This window comes from Aspergillus glaucus (genome assembly GCF_001890805.1).
Source record: "Aspergillus glaucus CBS 516.65 unplaced genomic scaffold ASPGLscaffold_17, whole genome shotgun sequence".
Classification (NCBI taxonomy): Eukaryota; Fungi; Ascomycota; class Eurotiomycetes; order Eurotiales; family Aspergillaceae; genus Aspergillus; species Aspergillus glaucus.
The window spans coordinates 620,756-645,285 of NW_019170469.1; the positions used below are offsets into that span (position 1 = coordinate 620,756).

General features: G+C 48.3%; 9 protein-coding genes across 9 annotated transcripts; 5 read left to right on the top strand and 4 right to left on the bottom strand.

Annotated features, from left to right (window-relative positions):
• Positions 1-151: 151 nt before the first annotated feature.
• On the bottom strand, positions 152-1,711 carry ASPGLDRAFT_49977 (replication factor C subunit 4). Its single transcript, XM_022547212.1, has 5 exons — positions 1,494-1,711; positions 1,210-1,430; positions 1,048-1,147; positions 566-988; positions 152-509 (listed from the first exon to the last, which is right to left on the bottom strand). Exons 1-5 carry the CDS (start codon positions 1,580-1,582, stop codon positions 284-286), a joined length of 1,059 nt encoding a protein of 352 aa, XP_022398677.1. The 5' UTR covers positions 1,583-1,711; the 3' UTR covers positions 152-283.
• Positions 1,712-2,192: 481 nt separating this feature from the next.
• Positions 2,193-2,852, top strand: ASPGLDRAFT_131283 (uncharacterized protein; the record flags this gene model as incomplete). The annotated part of the gene is made up of 3 exons (XM_022541029.1): positions 2,193-2,553; positions 2,633-2,701; positions 2,755-2,852. 3 exons carry the CDS (start codon positions 2,193-2,195, stop codon positions 2,850-2,852), a joined length of 528 nt encoding a protein of 175 aa, XP_022398678.1.
• Positions 2,853-2,940: 88 nt separating this feature from the next.
• Positions 2,941-4,237, bottom strand: ASPGLDRAFT_68401 (protein GET4; the record flags this gene model as incomplete). The annotated part of the gene is made up of 4 exons (XM_022549252.1): positions 2,941-3,521; positions 3,587-3,739; positions 3,833-4,089; positions 4,194-4,237. The coding sequence occupies 4 exons, from the start codon at positions 4,235-4,237 to the stop codon at positions 2,941-2,943; spliced, it is 1,035 nt and encodes a 344-aa protein (XP_022398679.1).
• Positions 4,238-4,706: 469 nt separating this feature from the next.
• ASPGLDRAFT_131528 (DXO/RAI1 family decapping nuclease) lies at positions 4,707-6,294 on the top strand (the record flags this gene model as incomplete). The annotated part of the gene is made up of 9 exons (XM_022541052.1): positions 4,707-4,781; positions 4,839-5,081; positions 5,138-5,169; positions 5,221-5,248; positions 5,304-5,311; positions 5,363-5,466; positions 5,516-5,686; positions 5,744-6,043; positions 6,107-6,294. The coding sequence occupies 9 exons, from the start codon at positions 4,707-4,709 to the stop codon at positions 6,292-6,294; spliced, it is 1,149 nt and encodes a 382-aa protein (XP_022398680.1).
• Positions 6,295-6,648: 354 nt separating this feature from the next.
• ASPGLDRAFT_27864 (tRNA dimethylallyltransferase) lies at positions 6,649-8,075 on the bottom strand (the record flags this gene model as incomplete). Its single annotated transcript, XM_022543700.1, has 2 exons — positions 6,649-7,971; positions 8,025-8,075. 2 exons carry the CDS (start codon positions 8,073-8,075, stop codon positions 6,649-6,651), a joined length of 1,374 nt encoding a protein of 457 aa, XP_022398681.1.
• A 359-nt stretch (positions 8,076-8,434) lies between these two features.
• Positions 8,435-9,344, top strand: ASPGLDRAFT_27865 (putative ABC transporter; the record flags this gene model as incomplete). Its single annotated transcript, XM_022543701.1, has 2 exons — positions 8,435-8,573; positions 8,638-9,344. 2 exons carry the CDS (start codon positions 8,435-8,437, stop codon positions 9,342-9,344), a joined length of 846 nt encoding a protein of 281 aa, XP_022398682.1.
• A 193-nt stretch (positions 9,345-9,537) lies between these two features.
• Positions 9,538-15,223, bottom strand: ASPGLDRAFT_68406 (uncharacterized protein; the record flags this gene model as incomplete). The annotated part of the gene is made up of 15 exons (XM_022549253.1): positions 9,538-11,820; positions 11,899-12,038; positions 12,325-12,326; positions 12,858-12,859; positions 12,941-13,165; positions 13,234-13,410; positions 13,466-13,837; positions 13,913-14,032; positions 14,098-14,205; positions 14,270-14,350; positions 14,401-14,570; positions 14,622-14,719; positions 14,775-14,810; positions 14,886-15,074; positions 15,210-15,223. The coding sequence occupies 15 exons, from the start codon at positions 15,221-15,223 to the stop codon at positions 9,538-9,540; spliced, it is 4,017 nt and encodes a 1,338-aa protein (XP_022398683.1).
• Positions 15,224-15,982: 759 nt separating this feature from the next.
• On the top strand, positions 15,983-17,215 carry tom40 (TOM complex pore protein TOM40; the record flags this gene model as incomplete). The annotated part of the gene is made up of 3 exons (XM_022549254.1): positions 15,983-16,294; positions 16,393-17,040; positions 17,108-17,215. 3 exons carry the CDS (start codon positions 15,983-15,985, stop codon positions 17,213-17,215), a joined length of 1,068 nt encoding a protein of 355 aa, XP_022398684.1.
• A 5,579-nt stretch (positions 17,216-22,794) lies between these two features.
• ASPGLDRAFT_131272 (GSK family serine/threonine-protein kinase) lies at positions 22,795-24,433 on the top strand (the record flags this gene model as incomplete). The annotated part of the gene is made up of 7 exons (XM_022541027.1): positions 22,795-22,840; positions 22,956-23,131; positions 23,212-23,295; positions 23,348-23,696; positions 23,776-23,969; positions 24,035-24,239; positions 24,300-24,433. 7 exons carry the CDS (start codon positions 22,795-22,797, stop codon positions 24,431-24,433), a joined length of 1,188 nt encoding a protein of 395 aa, XP_022398685.1.
• Positions 24,434-24,530: the final 97 nt, after the last annotated feature.

Genomic DNA, 24,530 nt, shown 5'->3' on the forward strand with positions numbered 1-24,530 from the left:
TGGTGTCGTGATTCTCCGCAGTTTCCGCTTCATCTCCATCTGGAGTTTACCCCGAATTTCCCCACGTAATTCTGCACAGCGCATCACAAGATAACATAATACAGGATATCTTGTGTATAGTTACGATAAGATGTTCGACGCGAAAAGAATACAAGGCAAAGATATGAATTGTATCCCTATAATCATGATATTTTTTAACATACAAGATGCCGTGAATTAATGTAGATAAACCCGCTCGCAAGACGCCCTAACACCATGCAAATACTCTATCAAGTGATGCAACTCAAGTCTGAGAAGGCTTGAATAATTCCGGCTTCATGTTGATCTTGCAAAGTTTGGCGACACAACCACTTAATTGCAGGAGTGACTGTACGCCGTCCAAGATGCGCATATGCGTGAATCCAATCTCCTTGATGAACTCCAGCTTCGAATGTTCAGACAGCGTCGGGATAGTTTTAGTGACTCGGAACATAGTACTGATAATATCATGGGACGAATACCCAAGAGTCCTGGAATCTGGTGAGTCTCCATGCACTTCGCATCATAAGGAAGAAAGATGACATACCATAACTCATTCAACGTCTCCAAAGCCACGTCCACCTTACCTTCCCAGCAGGCCTTGATCATAGCCTGGACCTTGATCGGATGTGGGCTATCGACCACCCGGAAGACATTGTCGCCGCTCACGAAGCCAAATCCAGACCAGGTACTTTGCAGGTTGTTGATCGCTTGACGCATATCACCTTCTGCACTGAATACCAGCGCAGCCAGTCCATCTTCCGAATGCTCGACCTTCTCAGCCTCGCACACTTGTTTCAATCGTTTCACCACTTGGGCGTCGGTCAACCGAGAATAGCGGAGGATTGCGCATCGAGACTGGAGGGGTTCGATGATCTTATTCGACTGGTTACAGGCAAAGGCAAATCGAGTCGTAGTAGAGTAGATTTCCATCGTTCGCCGTAACGCTTGCTGCGCACCCGAGGTCATACTAATAAGACAAGCGATCAGCTTACCGGCGAAGGGCGAACAAAGTTCTTTCGAACATACCTGTCTGCTTCATCAAGGATAACAAGCTTATGACGACCAGGCGCGAGCGTAACTTTCTTTTGCGCAAATCCTTTGATTCGATTTCGCACGACGTCGATACCTAAAGAAACCCGTCAGAGGACATTATCCCCCGGAAAAGACCTTGTCGAATGGCCATCTCACCTCTCTCGTCACTAGCATTCAATTCCAACACAGCCTCCTTATACGAATCGCCCAGTAATTGTCTGGCCAGACACAGAACCGACGTCGTTTTTCCGATACCAGGCATGCCCGAGATAATAACGTGCGGCATATTCCCATCTTTGGCGATAATCTTCAAGCGCTCGATGGTCTCCGTGTTGCCGACAATGTCATCGAGGAAGATCGGACGGTATTTCTCGACCCTATAGTGTATCTTTTGTCAGTCTGGCTTCTCTAAATGTCTTCTGTGTATCAGGTCAACTCACCAAGGGAGCTCATAGTCTTGCGGAGCTCCGGCCGTGTTAGGCTGGAGACCATTGCGAGCTGCACTGGCCGAAGATTCTGCCTGCACCATTTTGAGGGGATTTGATAAAGAGAGAATATCGTAGACGTCTTTGTTCCTCTACCAGAAAGCTTTGTCGAGACCGAAAAGTAATTTACTCGGGAAGACGCGAAAGTCCGACGCGTCGGAAGAGACACCGAATAAGATCCCCGCGATGGGATATGCTGCTTGATAAGGCTACGAAATCACCAAAGAGCTTTTAGATTCTGCTAAAAAATGTTGAATAAATTGACAGAACTGTAGTTCACCGAATTTGAGCAAACGTGGCAGTCATTACTTGTACTTTATGCTGTCTTCGACACCGTCTCTTTCAACTTCCTACCACCACCCATAATGCACCTGTCGTTACGGACAACTACAACATTTTTTTATCTTTTTACCTGCTATAGCTTACAGGCCCACTGAGATCTCGATTACTCCCTAATATCTCCAGTTAAACACTCGTTCTTCTACCCATTCGACATACACGGCATACCGATACCTCCCTCGCTTACTGAGTGCTACACGAGCAGACTGAGCTCACTTGTGGTCCTCATTACCTTTGCAACCTAAGATATCAATATCTACTTCGACCCTATCCGTACCAGTAACCTCATTAAACCGATACAAACACACCTACAACATGGGGTCGACCTCAGTCCGCCGCAATCTCTTCAACAGCAACCTCAGCAAACGCGCCGTACCATCCGTCCCTCCTATGCAAGGCGCCAGTAACAACACCTTCAATCTACAATCCTCTTCTCATCCCAGCTCTTCGGAAACGAATCCATCGTCGTCAAATAACACTCGGCCTGCTGATAGTGACGAGATCGTGGTCAAGGACAAGAATGGGAGCTATAGACTCGATATACCCGTGCTCCCTGTGATCGTGGGCGAAGATGGGGAGGAGATTGAAGGCTTTGATGAGGGACACAATGGTGGAAGGCCGAGTTCTGCTGTCAATTCAACGGGGGAGACTGAACTTGGAGGACGTGAGAAAGAGAGTATGTTACTGGATGGATCGACCTCGTTGCTTTTTTACGCCAAAGCTTATGACGGTATGACTGACATGGCTCCGGTTAGGGATTGAGGCCAATTTGATAGAGATGATGTGCCGCAATCGGAATAGGCAGATGAGCAGTGACCCAGTTGGTACGTTTACACATCCTTGCTCCCTACGTGCCGATATTTGCTTATTCCACTAGAAATATACAACCTAGTCCAGCAGAGCCTTCGAAACAAGGTAGCAGCATTGGAGGAAGACAATTGGATGTACGAACCAGAGGTCGAACCGCGGGTCTAACGCTCGAAATATGCCATTCACCGTCACGCAAAATTTCTATCCTCATTATTCAAACGCTGGATGACCGTCACTTCTTTCCCCCATTTGTTCAATCAAGCTCCATGTTCCTTGGCGCCTCGACTCTCCTTGACGCCGCTTGCGGTCCTCCCCTACCACCGGCGCTTTGTTGACCTCCCCCAAACAACATGCTGCCCATCATATCAAACAGCGGGTTACTCTGGCGAGGGATGTTGATGCCGAAGTACCGCTCACCAAAGTGCCCTAAGGCATCGTCCCAGATGCCAACTTCTTGGATCTGCGAGGAATAGTGAGCCGTCAATTGCCGGAAGAGATCTGCGTTTCCGCGTTGAATTGTAAGGAGCAGCATGTTGATAAAGTTCAACAGAGGCACCGTGGGGAATACCCGGATATCGGAGCTGGCGCTGCTGACATCTTGGACGCCAAGGGAGGGATTCGACGAGGAGAGTCGCGATGTGAAGACTGCGAAAGCCTTGTTGGCATTGCGGAGGTTCCCGGTCATGAGGTATGGGAAGACAGCGCGCGAAGCATAAATTGCGGCCGTGTGCGGTTTATCGTTGGTGTACCACTCGTATTCGAGCTTCGCAAGGGTCTCAGCTGATTCCGGTGTCCCAAGGATGAGATGCTTCTCGGCATCGTATGGTTCGTTATCTATAGGTTGGCCTCAATTAGAACGGGGTCTTCCGGTGTAGATTGCGACTTTGGGCATGGCGTACCTTCAGCGTACACCGATCCGGCTGCGTGGTGCAGCTCTGGGTCTCCTCTTTCCAACGGGCCAAATTTTCCACTCCAGCTGATCATTTCCTGGATATACCTCTTCCTCGCAGGCTCCTCCGGTGGGATTTCACGGAGCAATTCGATCAGGCGCTCTGTACATAGGATAATCATCGTTAGCAACCATTCTTAAAGTGAGGCATTCGTACGCAAAATCCATCAACATAAACCAGGTAGAATCTACTCACTCTTCCGGGCCCGTCCCTCCGCATCACCATCCCCTCCAGTAATCTCCCACTCTGCCTTGGTGTACACCTCGAGCACCAGCATAATCGCCAGATCACCACCACTCGCAGCGGCGCCCTGCTGCGAACCCGCTCTCAATAGAGCGGTAGCACCTCCGGCCAACAAGTCAGCCGCCGCATCATAGCTGCCTTGTTTGATGTATCGTGCCGCGATGACACGCAGCTGCTGGTGAGCTTCGTAGTAAGCGCCGGAGGCGATCCTATGATGGACAGAAGAGTGTCAGCGACTTCTTCAGTCAAGAATATCACATAGAGGCAGGTATTATGAATGCGCAGTATCCAGAAGAGAGGAGAGGGGTGTTACTTTTCTCGTTGGCGGGCAATCGTCTTCTCGATGCGTGAGGTCATCTTGTTTGTATGTCGAAAAATAACAAGTATTTATGGGTATATACAGCCAAGCAAAATGAAGAAGATGATAATATCCCAAAGCAAGATAAATTCCAGGCCAAAAAGAATGAGCGCCGGAGACAGTCAGAAGCAAGCGATGTGGATGTTGTTGTAGTGGTTAATCGGCGGTTCGGCCTTCACTTTTGGCCATTATCGGTGGGGGACCGACGCGCTTCCTTTCCTTTCCTTCTAGAAAAAGCTCCCTGCGCAACACTTACTTCCGCTCTATCGCCATGATGATTCCAATTGACAATTAATTGGATTGGGTCTATTGCATACTGAATTTGTCTCGTTTATAGGATGCTTGGGTTGAGCATAGACGCGTTCAGTGGATTCTACTTGCAATTTGGCGTTGGCTGAATACTACCAGCTTTTGGAATATATCAACGCTTGATACTACGTCTCAGGAACGAGCGCATCAGGACAAGCTATGGATCGGTCTACATTTGACATCCAGCCGGTCAACCGGTTCGTGGGCACCAATGCCACCATCCGACGTCCGAAGGTAAGTTGCGTATGACCTTAAACAGGAAGAACAGACAATATAACTAGATATGTCCAGGAAGTCGCTTGTTTCTCATACGATGACGAGCGTCAATTTCATCTTGACGAGTCATCAATGCGCTATTACTATCCGCCACAACTCCCTGCGGACTTGAATCGTGGCTTTGATACCTTTCAGAAACTGGATGATTCCGCAGATGAGCACCTTGATGCTCTGCTGAGAACCATTGTGGCCATGGAAGGAGAAACGGGGAAGAAGTGTGAAGCAGATATTGTCACATGGAGAGGCATGATGACCAAGGTAATCTCGCGCGGCCGCTGTATTCCTACAAGAACCCATGATTAAACGGCACATAGATCTTGACTATTCCATTCGACAATCTGAACGGGTGCGTAATAATGAGAAATCGTGTGTGAACTTTATATTGATTCTGGTCTAGCTTCGAGATGAACGCAACCCGCTTTCAGGTGAGAGATCTCAAACCCCAGCTTGTTTTCTCCCTAGCTAAAATTCATAATACAGGATACCATGTATTATCACCAACCCAGGCCCAACAATTGAACAGGGCTAATGACCATCAGATTCATCGAGGAAAACAATTCCTACAAAAATGAGCAAAAGAAGGTCCAACAGAATCAGAGGATGCCACCAGGAATGGCATCCCAGGATCTCATGGCGTATTGGGGTACTTCTCTGCATGCCTATTTTATATTTGAAGTCACTGACAACTCCAGGTTATAAATTTGAAAGCATCTCGGTACTCCGGCAACCCTGGGATCCAACTCCGCGCCATGAGATTGAGAACCGGGATGAGGAAATAGTCAATAACAGCGCTCAATACTGCTCTGTCGTCCGTACTGGGATAGGCAACGTGAAAATGATTATTGGTGGGGAGGTTGACGCCGGTATTTCACAGTATCTATCCAACTATCTGGGACTCCCGCTAATGAGAAACCTAACAGTATGGGACTGCAAACCCGACAGAAAAGAGGACCACGTCCGCTGGGTTGAATTGAAGACGTCAGCAGAGATTAGGAATGACCGCGATATGGTAAAATATGAGCGGAAGCTCCTGAAGTTCTGGGCACAGTCATTCCTACTCGGCGTGCCCAAGATTGTCGTTGGATTCCGAGACCAACAAGGCATCGTACACCGTATGGAGGAGGTAGATACTTACACCATCCCGAGCAAAGTTAAGAAGGTCGGGAGAGGTACCTGGGACGGAAATATCTGTATCAACTTTGCCGCTGCATTTCTCGAATGTATGGCCCTGATTCCAGATATTTGTTCATGGTTTGAGCTAATGGCACTCTTTCTGGATTTAGGGCTGAAGACAACAATCACACAAGATGGGACATGGAGAATCCGCAAAGCTGAAAAGTCGCCGGTTATTGAAGTCTTCAAAGTCGAAGAGGGCGGACATGGCGATATTCTTTCTCCGGGATTCACGGCTTGGAGATCCAAACCGGAGAACACTGAGACAAAAGAGCCTCCTGAAGTTCCAGTCGAATAGTATTACTGTCCATCTACGGAAATGCAGTTGCTTCGTTTTACCGGGGAGGTCCAAAACAGCTCAGTTGCTGTCAGCCCTGACGGCTAGAGCGCCAGTATCGGGGAACTCATCGAGAATAGTCCTCAAACATTCGAAAGCTAGGGCGACGCGAAGGATTTTGCAGCAGGCTATTGCCTATAATGTGTAGTTGTCCACATGACTATTTGAAATCTTGCTACATTCAAGGTCGAAGCACTTGCTTAAGCGACGCAGTCCATTGCTTGATTATGTATATACGAGCCGAACAAAGTGAAGAACATCTACTTGCTCAAGAGAGAAATGAGAAGAATAATCAATTCGAAACGCTGCATTGCACTAGCTACCAACCCCCTGCTTTTGGGTATCATCCAAAGATTCCTTCTTCCGCAAATACTCAACATGCTCAGCTTTCTTCGCAGCATGTTTGAGCGCTCGTCTATGAGCGAATCCATTCATATGAACATCCCACTGTTCGGTAGTCATAGTCTTGTTGCAGACATCACAGGTAACGGTCCTCAATGAGCCGTTCTTTTGCTTCGCTGCCTTTGCCTCTTTGGCGCTAAGAGTTATTCTTGCAAGCTCCGAAAGCGACTTCGGATCAGGGGTCGATTCGTCGTTGAGCAAAGACTGAACAAGTCTCTCAGATGGCTTTTTGATGTTTTGCTCCCATTCTTCAACGTTGCTGGTGTCAAGAAGGAATAGGCGATGGGTCATTCCGGCTTCCGAGAGGGTGTTCCATAGCTTGTTCCGGACCCATTTAACCTGTGAAGTTGAGTACTGACGCGTGGCGGTCTTGATAGCCTCAATAGACGACTGCTTCAGGGCTTCCAGTTCCTCTTCGCTAGACGATCCTTGCTGCACAGCCTGGAAATGCGGCGCCAACTCCTTAAAGCCAATTGAAATCCAGACGCCCCTTTCCTGGTCGACAGTGATTCCCTGCGCTTGTTTCTCTTGAATGTAATCGAACATTTTTTGGGCTTCGGACATCAGCCCCTGCTCAACCATGGCGTCCACGCGCTTCTCAAGTCGAGTATTTAACGCCTCCCTCTCCGCATGAACCCAGAATATCATTGTCGGAAAGCGCAGCTGTTCCGATCCGGAAGCGGTTGCTGTCGCTGCCATTTCCTTGGTGCGTTTCTGCTCTGCGTATATTTCCGAAGCTGGTCTACCCGTCTGAAAATAGATTTCCAAGGAACGTCGGATCTTGCGGGTTTCGTTCGGATGCCATCGATCGGCCATTGCCGGGTCTACCTCTCGTAGTTTCTGCAGAACCACCTCTGTCGGTCCATCGAGGATTGGCCATTTCGCTGAGGATTCCTCTGCTGTCTGTTCTTCTTGGTCTGCGCCAATTTCCGCATTCTCGCCGACAGTTTGGTCCTTGAAAAGCACCGCCTGGGTATAGTAATGCGTCCCTCCAACAAGAACCGGAAGTTTCCCCCGCGAATGGATATCCTTGATCAACCGGAGTGTCTCCCGTTTGAATATCCCAATACGCCAGGATTCCTCTTCCAGGTCAACACAACTCAGTAGATGGTGCGGGATGCCGTTCCTTTCTTCGACGGGTATCTGGTTCGTGATGATGGGGAGACCGCGGTACATTTGCATTGCATCGCCGTTGATGATTTCACCGTTGAAGCGGGATGCTAAGTCAACTGCAAGCTATCTGTAGCCGTTAGAATTAACCTTATCCAAGGCCCTTTTGGCTTGCTCACCTTGGATTTGCCAGTGCCCGTGGCACCGACGACAGCTATGAGGGGTTCCATGATTGAGGGGCGTTGGCGATAGAAGATAGATCGAAGAAAACTGAGCATGGAGAAGCAAGAATACCAAAGCTCAGCATCATGATCTCACAGTATCCATCTGCTAGAGCTTCCTATTTGCTGGTCACTGGACTCTGTTTTGTACAACTGCTCATGAGGAGTCAGAAAAAAAAAAAATCTAAGAAATCTCCGCAATCTTATCAATCGCCAGGATTATTACCTCATCCGCCGGTCAACACCACCGAGATCCATTATGATTCAATCAAGACTAAACTAGAAAAGAGCCATTGTCCCTCTGAAAACACGCTTTTCTTTCAATCTTTGCTCTTCTCCCATTGGAAAATCAATTTCGCAGGACGGAAATGGCACCTGACAACCCAAATCAGAAGGAACCCTCCATTACCGTGCAGAACCTCTCATATAAATTCCAGGATGGATCTTCCGGCTTGAATAATTTAAACCTCGATCTTCCTCCCGGAAGCCGAACTCTGCTCATTGGCGGTAAGAACCATTAGTCCTCTCTATTCTTCAACATGGCATGAGCCGAATGTTAACATATACACAGCAAATGGCGCGGGGAAAACAACCCTCCTCCGTCTCTTAGCAGGCAAACGCCTAGCACCAAACAACACAATAGCCGTAGCCGGCATTGACCCCTTCAAAGACGGCCTGGAGGGAGTCACCTACCTCGGTGTGGAATGGGTCCTCAACCAAATCGTCCGCACTGACATGGACGTCCCCACGCTCCTCGCCTCCATCGGGGGCAACGTCTACCCCGAGCGGCGAGATGAATTAGTCGAGATCCTTGACATTGATCTTCGCTGGCGCATGCATGCTGTCTCAGACGGAGAGCGCCGTCGTGTGCAGTTGGCGATGGGTCTGCTGGTCCCCTGGAGTGTGCTTCTTCTCGATGAGATCACGGTTGATCTGGACTTGTTGTCCAGGAGTGACTTTCTCTCGTACCTCAAGCGGGAGACGGAGACGAGGCCGTGCACGATCGTTTATGCGACTCATATCTTGGATAATCTCTCGCAGTGGCCGACGCACTTAGTGCATATGCATCTTGGTACTGTTAAGCAAGTGGGACCCATTGAGCAGTTCCAGAAGGAAGTTCCTGAGACTGCTGAGAACAGTCAACTCGGTGAGCTCGTTCTCAAGTGGCTCAAGGAGGATTTGAAGACTAGAGGGCCCAGAAATGGCCATTCGAGTGATAGCAAGACATATGCGTCCCTAGAGGGGAAGGGAGGCTATGGGTTCGAAAAGAAGAATTAATTCGACCCATTGCTCTTTCTGTGTTCTAAGTGATTTCAACAGTGGACTAGTTCAACCTTCACATGGCATAATCGGGGTTTGGGGCATTGATGTTTAGATTTGGATAAATGTATGGATACATTCAACATTCATAAGACGTTCAACCATTGACTTTTGTTGGCTTGCTTTTCTATGTACATAACTTTCAATTCTTTCATGCAAACACGTTCGAGATGGCATATATCCGTGTCGAAGTGTCTTCACTTGCAACCGCAAGCTCGAATCTGGACATATCTGTCCGAGTAGTAGGCCGCCAGGAGAGCTGGGTAATTGTCTTCGACGGAGACACAGTCTTGTCTATCGTTACTAGGTGCTTGGCTTCAAGGCTGCCAACCACAACCTGGTACACCGATAGCTCACCACTATCCTCACCCACAGCGAGGAGGAGCGAGCCATCCTGAACAACTGGGAGGAAAGAAATCGCAGTAACGGAGCTTTGCAGGGAGATAGTCGATTGACAGGCGAACGATCCCTCTTCCATTCTCCAGATCTTCACGGATTTATCACGGCCTGCTGTTGCAAAGACGGGCTTGTCTGTCATAGGTGCCCATGACGCGTCTAGTATCATTCTAGAGTGTCCCTTGGGGTTGGATTGTAGAAGCGAGAAAGAAGACGGCCCTTGCTCATTTCGTTGGAAAACAGCCCATTGACGGTCTCGTCCAACACTGACAAGATACCGATCATCGCCGGAGAAACAGAGGCTCGTTATCGTCAAAGAGTGTGCAGTAAGAGGAGGTCGGATCTCATGCCAGTCCGATGTATCGTACAGACGTATCACGGCATGGTCGAGAGAACTGGCCTTGCAAGCAGTAGCAATCAATGTGTGGTCGTGGCTGACAGCAACCGCGGATATTTCGTAACCATGGCCGTACAACTTCTCGTGCTCGGGCCATAGTGTGTAGCGAGCCAGCTGGTCTTCAAGGGGAGGCTCGTTAGACTCGGCTAAGCTGGCCTGGACTTGTCCGGTCTGTGCGCTATTCTCGTCTTCTTCTTCCAACGGGGTCTCTTCACTAGTCACCTGGTTCGAAAGCCCCAGTACTGGCATTTGCGCAGTGTCTGGAAGCACTTCCTCGGTTGACTGCTGAAATCCGGAAAGTTTCTCAAGGAGTTGAGCGATTTGCTTGGGCTCGTTGAACACTCGTAGAAGTTTTTCGTCTGCACCAGAGACAAATCTCGCAGGACCCAGAATGTCCACACAATTCAGATCATAACCATGAATTTGTGGTCTTGCAAACTCATGCCATGATCGCAGCTGTTCGCGCAACCATTGCGCATGGAGACGTGTGGTCTGATCCGCACTCGTCGAGAGAAGATATCCACCAGACGGTTCCCATTGTACGCCGTTGACCGATCGTACATGACCGGAGATTCCCAACGTTTGAGCCCAAATATCGGCGTCCGCATCATACTTCCACGATCTCCAGCTACCCGTTCGACCCAAGCTTACAACCTGCTCACCATCTGGCGACCACAGACCAATCCAGAACCCGCCTGTACTGCCGGTAGCTGTCGTAGAGCCCTTCTGTACGCTAATCTCTCCCATGCGCTCCATCGAAACCCAAACTCCAGACACGGAGTCTTGCTCCCAGATCGTCAGGGTGTTATCTGCTGATGCAGCGAGAAGCTGCTGTCGCTCCGGGTTAGGATTCCATGTTATGGTGTAGATCCAATCCTCATTGCCGAAAAGAAGCGCTTCAAAAGTGATCGTATATTTAGACCCCAATGCCTCAAATTCATGGGCTTTGTTCGTCAATGTCGGTTCCATTCCTCCCAGCATAGGGTCTGTCTCGTCTGCCGGCGCAGCCGGTGCAGCTTCTCCGCGATGTACTCGCCAAAGTCGAATGTATTTGTCCTGGCTAGCCGACGCCAGCAGAAGATCGTCCGTCTTGCTCTGCTTGTCATTTGTGAAAGAAAGAGATCTCACCCACGCCTCGTGGCCCGATAGTGTTGCACAAAGTTTAAACCTAGGATCCGTTGCCGTGTTCTCAGAAACGAAGATCTGCACAATGTTGGTGGTTCCTGCAACCGCCAACACAACAGGCCCCTCCTTCCCGTCGGTCTGGAGTCGGCTCAATGATAAGGTCATGGGGAAGAACCGCGGCTTCATAGTTATGCTCTGGACCAATTCTGCACTTGTGCCTTCGTCGACAGAGATTCTCCACACTCGCACGCTTCCATCTGCTGCCCCCGATGCGATAACATTCGTGCCATCAGCCACTGCAACCGCATTTACTGAGCCCGCGTGTCCCTCAAGAGTCTGCGCAAGTTCAAATTGGCGCGCGTCCGTTGTGCTGGATCGCCATATCCGAACTGTGCGATCTACCGATCCGGTAACGAGGAGTTTCGTGCCTGTTGATGGGCATTTGTAGAATCTGACTGCGCTGACTTTGTCGGTATGTCCGACGAGGAGAGAATGGACCCCGCGTTGAGAATTCTCCTATGGGCAACCGTTCAGCATCCATTTCGCATGGAGAAAAAGCAATATAACAGAAGCAAGGCAGCTCGTAGCACATACTCTTGGGTCCCACAAGGCCACATTCTGGTCTGCACCAAAGGCGAGCACGCCCGACTGAACGTCCCAGTCCGCGGCGGCCGGGTGCCGGTTCCCCCCAGCGCTGATATAGTCGGTTGTGATGGACACCATGGAGACCACACCTGACACAAATATTATCGATCCTCCGGTGCGACAGAAAAGGAAATAAGGACCTAAAAAGAGCGAGTTCGGAGGGCGTCGCTACTATCGCAATGGGTCAAAATCCGGAGAGATTGAAGGACGACTTTTTGTGAACGCGGGCTTATCGATAAGGGTCTTGTCAAATCGGAGAACCCCTCGTCATTTCGTCCATCAATCAATCATTCAATCATTCTACAACCTTCATCCTACATTAGGCATTGTTAATCATTCAAATCATCTACGAAACATTCTATTTGACTGATATACCGCTTGTTGAGGCTTTTAAACCCGTCCAAGATGGCTACCTCTGCGCCGGGAAAAAATGATTCGGGTGCCATTTCGATCACTGTCGAGTTCACGTTCGCACCCTCTTTCTATTCTGACGATGATTTTAAGATAGTCTCTAATACTTGCTGTTATAGCGGTGGTCTGGAGATTTTGTTCTCAAACGAGCGCAAACATGATGTCGCAATTCCCGCGCAGTTAAGCGACGGCATTCGGCCAAATATCGCCTATCTCCTCCAATACCTTGTCGATAATGTCATGAGGGACGAGAGGAAAGATTTGTTCATATTAGAAGACAATGTGTAGGTCATCCCGGGGAAGAGTGACAGGTTGCACAACGTTTTGCTGATTGACGAGCAACAGACGGCCCGGGATCCTTGTCCTTATTAACGATGCCGATTGGGAACTCGAAGGTGAAGAGAAGTACGAGCTTCAGCAAGGGGATAACATTGTATTTGTTTCTACGCTCCATGGTGGCTAGCGTCTTGTCTTCACGTTCACGCTCAATTCATTACATCTATTTCATGCATGGATATACAACGACGAAGAAGTTACAGCAGCCACAATCCGGAGTTCAACCCTAGACAACGTCCTCAACGTGTTGCTGTGTGATTCTTTCCGGCTCGCGTGGTGTCCGCAGCCCATTCTGTGGCGTGGCAAGCCCCTCTTGCGGACTTCCCAAACCACCACCGGCCATGGGGGTGGTGACACCGCTAGGAGGGACTGGGATCTTGAGGTCCTGAGGCGATCCAGGGATGATTTCTTGTGGAAGACCGGGAATATGGATCCTTCGCGCCTCATTCTGGTAACTCTCGGGAATTATCTAGGATAAAATGTCAGTCGATATCGAGACAAGAAGCAAAAAGAGAAGACGGATCCCAAGAGACGTACCTCGATAATTTCATCTCGAGGGAACTCCAAAAATGGAATGTCTGCAGCGTTGCATGCCATAAGATATCCATACAGTACTCTCAGCACACTTTCATGCGCAATGATGAGGAGATCATTTTGTTCACGCTCAAGTTCCAAGATGATAGGCTCGAGACGCACAGCTAGGTCATGGTATGACTATCATGTAATCAGCTCATGCACAGACGTTAACGTAGACATGGGAGAGACAAACCTCTGCACGGGGATACCGGTGGTGGTAGGGGTCAAGGTCGTGCTTGGCCACCTCCTCTGGATATTCTAGGCGTATTTTTCCCTCGCTCATACTCTCGCACACGCCCGGGTTGAGTTGACTCATTTGCGACCTCTGCCGCACCTTGTAACCACTCTCATGCAAATATTTGGCGGTCTCGATTGTTCGGCGTCTTGTAGATGTCCATACGGTCAATGGCTTCAATTCATAGTTTTGCTCTCCTCGGTCAAGCATCTCCTGCTTTTCGGTCTCCCGATGCCGTAGCAAGAATTCGGTCATCTTCGTTGCATACTCTTCACCTTGTTCTGACAAAGAAGAGTCCGACTTGTAATTTGCTTCATGCGAGACACCCGCCTGGAAATACCAATCATAAATCAGTAACCGAGCCTTTTCTAACCCCATGAAGGGCAGCTGGGAAATTTTGCTTACCCGTGCGAAGTACGTATGTCTGGATTTGATATGAAGATTGGTGAGATAGAACACAATTCGGTGCGAGAGGTATCCGAAGCTACAGTTGTTGACGATCAATCTTTCACCGGCGTTCATCATCTGCACGAGTTAGATTTGATATTCATGGCAAAGGAGCAAGGATAGCAGATGAAGATTTTTAATACCTTGATGTAGTTCAAGTCCTTCTCCTCCATTGTCTGGAATTGTGGGATACGAGAAGATATCCGCGTCAAATAGTGTTTCACTGCATCCTCCGAGGACCAGCCTACATACTAATAGGGATTAGTAAATCTCTTGAGAGCTTAGAGACGCATAGGAATAGAGGTGTATACTCACGTCCGGTGAAGAAATCTTAACCCTACGGACGTTCTCCTCGATGATCCGTTCATCATCACACCATGATTCTATGAACAAGGTCTTTGGCCAAGTTAGCTCGACTGATCATTCCAGGAAGCCGAAGAACATACCTCGATATCGTGCTTCGCGAACTCCTTAGCCAAAGACCTTCTACCAGCCGCCAAGGGGTTGACAGCATCGTATATCGCGATTTGGCCATTCTCGTGGTTTAGGAAGTGATAGATATCCTCGCGGCATTTTCTCACAATCTTTTGCCTCAGGAGTACCGATGATGCCGATGCTAAACCTAGTTAGCCAGAAAATACAAGGTCACTGAGACGATATTAATTACCGTTGACATAGAAGTAATCATCTGGCATGTCTTCACCAAAAGGAATAGTAGCGCGTCTGTAGTCTCCTAGGTGAAAGATTCTAGTCTTGACACCGAGCCTATAGTACTATGATTAGTCTATGCCAGAAATTTGAGACGAAACCTGAAACAAACCATCGAAGATATCGTGCCAAAGCCACAGATATATGCCTGGACCAAAATAAACATGTCAGCGGCGATGATCCAACCCGCATGGGTCGATATGGTTATGTAAATGAAACGAACGTTTTTCCTCTCGCTGGTAGGCCAACGGTGATGATGACAATTCGACCTGAATGGAAAAGACGGCCAGATTCCGTGCTGTATAGCTGGGCTGGTGCGAGGTCCGCCTTTTCAGGTAAATCGTGAATAGCATCAACGAAGGTAGACGACTTGCGGCGGAATCGCGGAGAATTGGCAACGATCTCTGCAGTTCTGGTGGCAACATGTTAATTTCACACTCATCTGAAGTAGCTTCGAACTTGTCTTAATGGACATCTCTCATAAAGGGCAGCCAGGACAATCCTGTGACCAGAACAGGTGAGGATAAGATAAACAATCCCGACTTACAATAGCGTATCCATGGTTGAACGATGATGATAACAGACAAAACACAAGCGGTCTAAAGGATATAGAGTCGTAATTCGGAGGCACGTTAGTCAAAAGCCGTCGTAAGATGGAAGAGGCGCAAAATCAGAAGAGGATTCCTCTTAAGAAAGGGCAATCTGTGAATGGTATGGTATGGTTTGGCGGCAGCTGAAGGGATAGGGAAGGTGCGTTGCGCAACCCGCTGAGCGATTTTAGCAATTTGGGCAGTCCCTTACGAACGATGTATAACCAGTGACCAAAGACAATTGCAGAAGAAGAAACGAGCTCAACGTAAGAATAGCAAAACAGCCACCGGTCTTTTGTTATTATATCATATTGCCATTTCTTGGAGGAGCAGCGGTTCCCGCTAGATCCCAAAGCGGCTTAGCGCGGCTCGGGGCAACTCCCGCAGTCTGCAGGCGCCAGAAACGCAGCGACCAACTGCCAAGCGCAGCGGAAAGCAAAAGTGACTTTTTTCAAAGCTCTCTTCAACTCATCCCCAATACCCTCTCCACCGCTGGCCCAGACATAGCCCGGCGTCTTTTGGCAACTGACAAGTGACGGTGCTTTTATTCTATTTTTTCCTTTCCTCACAAGCTCCAATTTCAGGGCTGGTCTCGGAAGTTTTCTCTTCCTTGTGCCTCCACAAATTGCAAAGGCCGCATTTCTCGACCGGCGTCACGACCCTCGGTTCCTATACACCACATCCTCCTCTCCATACTAATACCGACAAACCAACCCTATAATCCGTCGCAATGGCCGATTTATCTTCCGCTTTTTCTTTCCTGACGGACAATTCCGTTGCGGCTGTGGCCAAGGATGCATACAACTCGTTCTCTGAGCGCAGGGAGGCTCTCGGCCTCTCCAACCCGGGAACCGTGGATAACATCGCCAGGGAAGTGCAGAAGGAGGTCTTGCTGTCCAACTTCATGTTCACAGGTCTCCGGGCAGACTTGACAAAGGCTTTCAGCATGTCCCCCCTCTTCCGTGTGTCGCATGCGTTCGCCATGGGCTCGTCGGGTAACCTGCCTCCGTACGCTTTCTCGGCCATGTACGGAAGTCCCAGGGTAGGTCACGATCCTGTCTCTCTTTAAAATATATACGCGGGTTTCTCTTGTGGTAAGATTTTTGATTGGGTTACTAAGAGAATCTATTATACGAACAGGTGTTCACGCAAGGCAACTTCGGAAGCGATGGCTCGCTCGCCGCCGTCGGTAACTACCGCTGGAGTCCTAAGTTTGTCACCAAGGCCAACACACAGATCATGGCTGGTGCGACCCAGGGTCTGCTGCAACTCGACAATGACTACACTGGTGACGACTTCTCGGCATCTATCAAGGCGTTCAACCCCTCTCTCTTGGATGGCGGTCTAACCGGAATCTTCGTCGGAAGCTACCTTCAATCCATTACCCCCAGCCTGGCTCTCGGTTTCGAAGCGATCTGGCAGCGTCAAGGAATGAGCACTCGTCCCGAAACTGCGCTTTCGTACTGCGGCCGTTACAAGACTAGTGACTGGATTGCCAGTGCTCAGCTCCAGGCTCAGGGTGTCTTCGCTGCTTCGTACTGGAGAAAGCTGTCTGAGCGTATTGAGGCTGGTGTCGACATGAACCTTCAGTTCGCTCCCAACCCGGCTGCAGCTATGATGGGCGCTCCCAGCAAAGACGGCACTACCTCCATTGGAGCCAAGTACGACTTCCGCGCCTCCTCGTTCCGTGCTCAGGTCGACAGCACCGGTAAGGTCAGCTGCCTTTTGGAGAAGCGGATAGCTATGCCCATTGCTCTCACTTTTGCCGGTGAGATTGATCACGCTAAGGTGAGTTCACGTGTTCCTAGTGCTTTGAATATTCCCTCGGGCTAACCACTTATGCTTTCTCTTTTAGCAATCTGCCAAGCTTGGTCTTGCTGTGTCCCTCGAGATCGCTGGCGAGGAGATGCTGGAACAGCAGGAGAAGATCGAGGCTCACGGCATGGTTCCTCCTCCTTTCTAAGCACCCATTCACGAATAGTTGGGGCTAACGAAGCCCACTCGATTATGGGAGGGCAACGCGTTAATGTTCACCAATCACGTTGCAGCTGACAACCTTTTTTCACCCCTATGTTTTAGTAGTTTCTTCGCTTTCCGCCTGGGGTATCACTTCCTCGGGTTTTCACGTCAAAATGCGGTTTGCCGGTGCAGGGAGATAGTCATTTGGCGCCATGGAACCATCTCTTTTCCCGTTTTCTGTATAGAACCATTTCCGTTTTTTCTCATGAGTTTCTTTTTCTCCGCTTTCTCCCCTTTTTGGCTATGGCTTCATCTATGACTTATTGGCCCGTCGTCTTGTATGTTGTTGTTTTCCTATTTTCGCTGATGGTTATCTTGACTGGTCAGCATGAGGCATGCATGAAGCACGAGTGAGGATTATGTTTGATTTCGCATCATAGATGAGGCAATGTAAAACAACGTTGACGATCTGATGTGATCCTGTACTTTGCAATACTGGATGACGAGGATGAGTGATTAGCTGGATCTAGTGAAAGACGAGCAATCGATATGGGTGACTTGGTTCTGGGAGGTTGTCATCTACATGCCCTTTGCCGGCTTGATGTGCAGAAGACTCTCAAGTTAAGTAGGACTGATATTTGGGACATGAGCATCCAGACACACTGCATATAAATACTATTATCTTTGAAAGACTCTTCTGGGGCTTCGTTTAAGGGATCTCGCCAGCACATAGTTGTACTCCGTGATTGGCATTGGTACTGGTATGTAATACGGCATAGGAAAAACTCCCTTTTGTAAAACCCAATAATACACCCGTCAACCTAGTACCAGCAAAACTGATAAGAAACTATCAAAAACGATAAAACGATAATCACAATAAGAAGAAAACTCAGAATGACCTCAGTTGGCACCTCTCCTAGCCCAAAGCGTCTGCCTAACGAGTCAATGACAATCGGCCGTGGAGTTGCCCTATACCTTTTAGAGTAATTGGGGGAGCTACTCTTCATGTTTCATGTCTATCGAAGCGACTCCGTCGTTTGTTGTGCGAGGAATTGGCCCACCATTCTAGTTGGCCAATGTTAGGGATGGTATTCGTTCGTTGGAAGTCTAGAGGTTAGCCCTGGTTAGGTGTCAGGCTCCGTATTTTGATACCCGGACTGAGTGCCGAGAGTAGTATATTTTGGTCCACAATGTCTCTGTGCCCTAGTGGAAGTGGATTCTACGAGCGTTCTCTTCCCCTGGGTACATCTCTAGAATTCATGTATGCCCTTGTGGTTATCTCCTAATCCTCTCTACCCTACGCTGTAGAGTTCTGCTAAGTAGATTCAACGTTTCGGCAGAGAGTTTGATTGATTATCGCAGGATCCACGATGACATCATTCCATTGACCCCCCGGTCGAGTCTTATTTCGCGCATAGCGGCATTAAGTAACATGCAGATTTTTCTTAGGCAAATGGGATTGCTCTGTATCATGTGATTTAATTAAATAGCTCTCCTTGGATACGGAGAATCCATCAGCAAACAGAATACCGACAGCGAGACGAAATTGCGGTGGATCTTCGTTCCGGACATTCTACTTCGGAGTCTGTCATTATTGGCCTCCGAGTTTGAGGTACAATCTGTCTGCAACCGGTGATTGATTGAAAATATTCGAGAACCAGGGTTCGTTTTTAAGGTCTGGGACTCGAATGATATTGCTTGTGTTTCAAATTGGCCAACAGTTTCGGGTGTGGTCATGCTGTAGCCGTATACTCCGTACAGTAGGTGGAGAGATACACAAAAAGAACAGTACTGCATATCTGACTTTTGGTGTCACGACCAAGGGAGTGGTAATGCCCTAGATTCTTCGCTTTTATTACGCTGTTTGACACAAGAATGCTGCTATAATTATCGTTTGGGCACGAGTACATACATATTATCTCGTGACAGGTCGAACCCTAGATAATGTCAGATGATAGTGAGATCACTGTCCTGTGGTTACCGTCGTTCCTGAGGTCCACGGGTTCCAATCATGCGTAAATTCTGGACTCGATTCGTTTGTGTTTCCTACTGAGTAGGGCAGATGTACGAAGGGAATGTCTGTTGCCGACGATAATACTGATCGTTATCGTTGGAGACGTACAGAGTAGTCATCCATACCAGGGTCTCTCAGCTAATTATCGTTCATTGGATGTGAAATTCCCCTATCTGTGCATTATTAGTTACAGCCGAAGTACTTTTTCGGGTTTCACAGCATCATGTCAAGCATGCATAGTAGACGGGTACCCGTGAAACGGCCAATGAAGTATCGAGTATCTCCTGATCATGACGCAGCACAAGACTTTTTTTCCCTGAGATGTTGATTGCTTGGGTACAACTTTGATAAAGCCCATCCTTGAAATGTATCAGGGTTGATTAAGCGAATCAATGTTTTGGGCAGTCAAGCCAGACCAGTCCTTCGCATGTCAGCTGACATTCATCGGAAAGACAGCATGAGCTGTATCATAATACCAAGGCCACTTGCAGAATAAGCTACAGCTACATACGTAGTATGCGGCATAATTCCTGAGTTTATTTATGCAAGTTTTGTTTCGAATACTAGGAAGAATGTCAGGCTGTCAGCTCACATGACTGTCGAAACAGCCTCAATTGATGCAAAAGGACCCATGCAGTAATCGATGAAGAGGGGGAAATCTCTCGATTCTCAGGACTCTATATGCAGAACGAAGTCATACTCTGTACTCTGACATGCCATTCATCTGACCTGCATTTAAAACTTTACATAGATCTTCGTTGGCCAAGACCGCACTGTCCATAAATCGCCCCGAGCTCCTCGCGCATACCAGTATGTACTTAGGCAAGCTTTAGGCGTGCCTGTTTAGGTCTACAATCAACCATTGATTCCATTCCCGCAGTATGTATGTGGTAGTGGACAGTAGTACGACGAACGGAGTATTACTAGACCCCAATATCCTCCAACCTTCACCAGAAACCGAATTCCCATGGTTAAGCCTCTCGCATAAGATGTAATGAGTAGTTATTCACGAGGCCCATGACGTCAAGCCAAGATGCGTTGGCCTACAATTGGAGGAAGTGTCCATGGTACAAATACTATGTAATTGTATGGTGACGTCGTAAATTACACCGTATAAGCGACTGACCACTCAAGCCTCAGCCCATTAATAAAATCAACCAATCACGGTGCTCCCTGCGGCTGGTCACCCGACACTTGATGGTTCAATCCGCAGGACGTTACAGGGGTGTAACTGACCCTCTTCTTCTGCACTAGCCTGGATTCGGTCTAGCGGCAACCAGACCAGTGGCTGTGACTTCATGGGTGTTCCCATGAAGTGTCGGTACTGTACTAGCTTAATACCAGGGGTAATTTTGGCAGATTAAGGCCCCCATAATTACCGAGACTAGTCTATTTTACATGCATTATTGTTGACAAAAGAGATGAGCATTAGGGGGTGAAAAGGAAACGGAGTACATAGAAAAAAGAACTGCTGTGAGAGGAACGTGGCTGCAATTCTTCATGGTAGTTCCTTGGTAACGTCGGAATCTATCCAAACCCTCGGAAAATGACGAAACTCAGACATAATTGGCATGGACTGATGGAAGAAAAGCGAATGAAAAATGAATGAAAAATCATAATTTTAAACTTACCGTATATGCCCGATCCGTCCTCACTGCTAACCGACGACATACGGTCTTCTCCCGAGCGAGCGCTTAGCAGTAGTGATGGTCGATGGTCGAGGTCGGCTACAAAATGTTCCGTCTACAGCCGCCGTCATCAATGGTAATTGGGCTGGCATGTGCTGAGTAGTAGCATGTGCTACAACTATGTATATATTCCGGATTTTAATCTATCTATATTCAGCTGGAGCATATCTAAAGCTATCTTCTTTCTCAAAGTACATATTGCATAAACACACCTTGCTTCCTGTATGAAGGAGGAGTAAGGGCGGCATAATTTCAGCGTTAATTTCAGTATGAAATTTATTACATTATTACTGGCTCCATACTTGACCCATGCCCCGCTTACTACTACTATACCAATTTAATAGTACATACTGGTACGGCCGATACCATGATGTATTTTTGGTCATGTGTCCATCTTTTTTGCACTCTTTACTCAGTATGTATGATATTGGCCAGAAGTATTATTGTTTTGTTTTTGTTTTTGTTTTTTTTTTTTTTTTTTTCTGGACAACTCCAAATTTATTTTGCAAGTTCAATACAACGTATAGAGTACTCCGTATAATCATGTATAGTTTTTTTAGTTTGAATGCCCAAATCCATGTCTCCATATGCCGGCGGCCGTAAAGAGCAAGCCGACTTGGGCCCTCCCCCAGCCATTGACCTACTTTCATGGCATCTCTCCACACACTGCCACCAGCAGCTCTGTGCACTGGGCTTTAAACTATGACAACCTTCTTTTCTATTATTATGGTCACTCTGTACGGAGTAATTGCTTGTCGTAGTGGCCAGTAAACCAAGTAGAAAATAATAATAGTAAACGTGCCAATTTCCTCCCCTCTTCTACTTCTCCGCCCCTCTGTTTCTTTCTCTATTTCTACTCTGTATTGTTCCCTCAAGTTGCCTCTCCAAAACCCGCCGCCCACGAACTAGATATTGGGACAGGCGCTTCCGCACCGGATCTCTTTTCACCCCCAGACAACCACCAGATTAATTATCCTTTTCAACTTCCTTTTCTTCTCTCACATACTTTACTCGAATGGAGTAATTTGAATCTACATTCTGATTGTCTTTAGTCCTGGTTGCTCTCTTCATATTCCCGGCGTTCCTGCAGCCCTCGCGTGTTCGGGCTTCGTCGCTGGACCAACGTCACCTGCTCTCCGTCTCCCTCTTTCTGCCTTCTCCCTCTCTTCCTCTCTTCTCTTTCCACCCCCTCTCCTTCTACATTATTTCAGAAATTTATTATCCGGCTAAACCGCCCATTCTCACCTAACTGGTGAGCCGTGAATATTGCCCCTTAATTATTCCTCTTTTTTCCCTTTTTTCTTTTTTTTTTTTTTTTTTTTTCTTATTAAGTATCCGAACTGGTCACGGATACTGATCTTCTTCCTCCCCCTCCTCTCCTTCATATTCCCCTTTGGTTGAATCCGCATTCTTTCTTCCTACCTTCCCTTCTACCTAAAGGGTTCCTTGCGGTGGTCTATTTGTCTGGTGTCGGTATTATTGGCACTCTACTCAACTCGATTGGTTCTCATCTGGTCCTTTTTGGTCCTGAGCCTTTCTCCTCCCCCAATAACTTGTTGCGATTCGTCCGTCCCGCAGCCCAGTCCGCTTTCTCTCAGCTCCTCAACCTTTGGGTCTCACGCGCACCTCCACTCAACATCCACCACACCACACCCACTCCCATTACTTCTTCCGTTCGGATATTCCGCATATCCCAGGGCAGATCCAATTAGTGCTCCATCTATCGATCAAAAATAGCTGCCCGAATCGAACCTCGCAGCTACTACTATTCTTTTTTGACCGCCTCTTTCTGTCCTCCGCTCTTGAAATACGACAGTCGTCCATACACTCGATAGCACTGTCCACCTTGCCGCCTACCGTCATCCCCGCAAGTCTCTCGTGATGTCACAAAATAAGCCCTCAATGTTTTCAAGTCTGCGCATGGGTGGTAAGAGACGATTTTCTTTTCCTGTTTAATCTTCCTATCGCTTTCTAGGCCCAATGGCGTCGCTATCCTATCTTGGTTACTCTATATACTGACACGAGTTTATTTCCCCACCAAGCAGAGGTCGTCCGCGAAAAAGTCCAAGATGGGCTGTCCGGAGAAATGAAGGAGATCTCCTACACACAATGCAAGATCGTGGGAAATGGGTCGTTCGGTGTCGTTTTTCAAACCAAGATGATGCCCAGCGGTGAAGATGCGGCCATCAAACGGGTTTTGCAAGACAAGCGTTTCAAGGTAAGTCATACGACAGGCCACGGGGAGTGGTTTCGTAACGGAACCCGGTGCCGTCGTCGACGTCGCTGACACGATCATAGAACCGTGAATTGCAAATCATGCGGATTGTTCGCCATCCCAACATTGTAGAATTAAAGGCATTCTACTACTCGAACGGTGAGAGGGTATGTCTTCCTCCCGTCCCCTCAAACCGGTTCGATGTTAACACCTAAGTAGAAAGATGAAGTGTACCTCAACCTTGTCCTCGAATACGTCCCCGAGACCGTCTACCGGGCGTCGCGATACTTCAACAAGATGAAGACAACCATGCCGATGTTGGAGGTTAAGCTTTACATCTACCAGCTCTTCCGCTCCCTGGCCTACATTCACTCCCAAGGCATCTGTCACCGAGACATCAAGCCTCAGAATCTCCTCCTTGATCAGCACTCCGGTATTCTGAAACTCTGCGATTTCGGGTCCGCCAAGATCCTTGTTGAGAACGAGCCCAACGTCTCTTACATCTGTTCGCGGTACTACCGTGCGCCCGAGTTGATTTTCGGCGCAACCAACTACACAACGAAAATTGGTATTTACGACCCCCTCTTCCCCTTTCCTTTTCTTGGTCCTACCCAATGTTATTCTCAGTTGACTAACGTAAATACCAGATGTGTGGTCCACCGGCTGTGTAATGGCCGAATTGATGTTGGGACAACCGCTCTTCCCAGGAGAATCAGGAATCGATCAACTTGTGGAGATCATTAAGGTTCTTGGAACCCCTACCCGGGAACAGATTCGGACCATGAACCCCAACTACATGGAACATCGCTTCCCTCAGATCAAGCCTCATCCTTTCAATAAGGTAGACAGTTCCCCGCTCCCGTTCATATCTTCCTTGAAGTGCCATGCTGACTATATCCTCTTTAGGTTTTCCGGAGAGCTCCACACGAGGCCATTGATCTGATTTCGGCTCTATTGGAATACACGCCCACACAACGTCTGTCTGCGATCGAAGCAATGTGCCATCCTTTCTTCGATGAACTTCGGGACCCCAACACCAAGTTGCCGGATTCGCGGCACCCCGAAGCCGCGCCGCGGGACTTGCCTAACCTTTTCGACTTCTCCCGGCATGGTATGTTGGCATCTTTTATTTATTTGTAAGGCACCCAGAGTACTGACAATCTCCTACTAGAACTCTCTATTGCTCCTTCTATGAACCACCGACTGGTTCCTCCTCACGTACGGCCTGCACTCGCCGCTCGCGGGCTCGATATCGATTCCTTCAAGCCGCTTTCGAAGGAACAAATGATGGCACGCCTCGACTGAGTCTGAGAGCGATGCTCACGAATTGTACGCCTGTTCAGAGTGCTATTCTTTGCATAATTGCGCGGAGAAAAAAAGGGCAGCCCTTTTCTTCTACCGT

Excerpts from the sequence above, each read along its gene's own strand:
- ASPGLDRAFT_49977 (XM_022547212.1), bottom strand. The coding sequence starts at position 1,582 with ATGGTGCAGGCAGAATCTTCGGCCAGTGCAGCTCGCAATGGTCTCCAG. Across the intron at positions 1,431-1,493 it reads CAAGACTATGAGCTCCCTTG|GGTCGAGAAATACCGTCCGA; the intron begins GTGAGTTGACCT and ends GATACACTATAG. Across the intron at positions 989-1,047 it reads ATCCTTGATGAAGCAGACAG|TATGACCTCGGGTGCGCAGC; the intron begins GTATGTTCGAAA and ends TTGTCTTATTAG.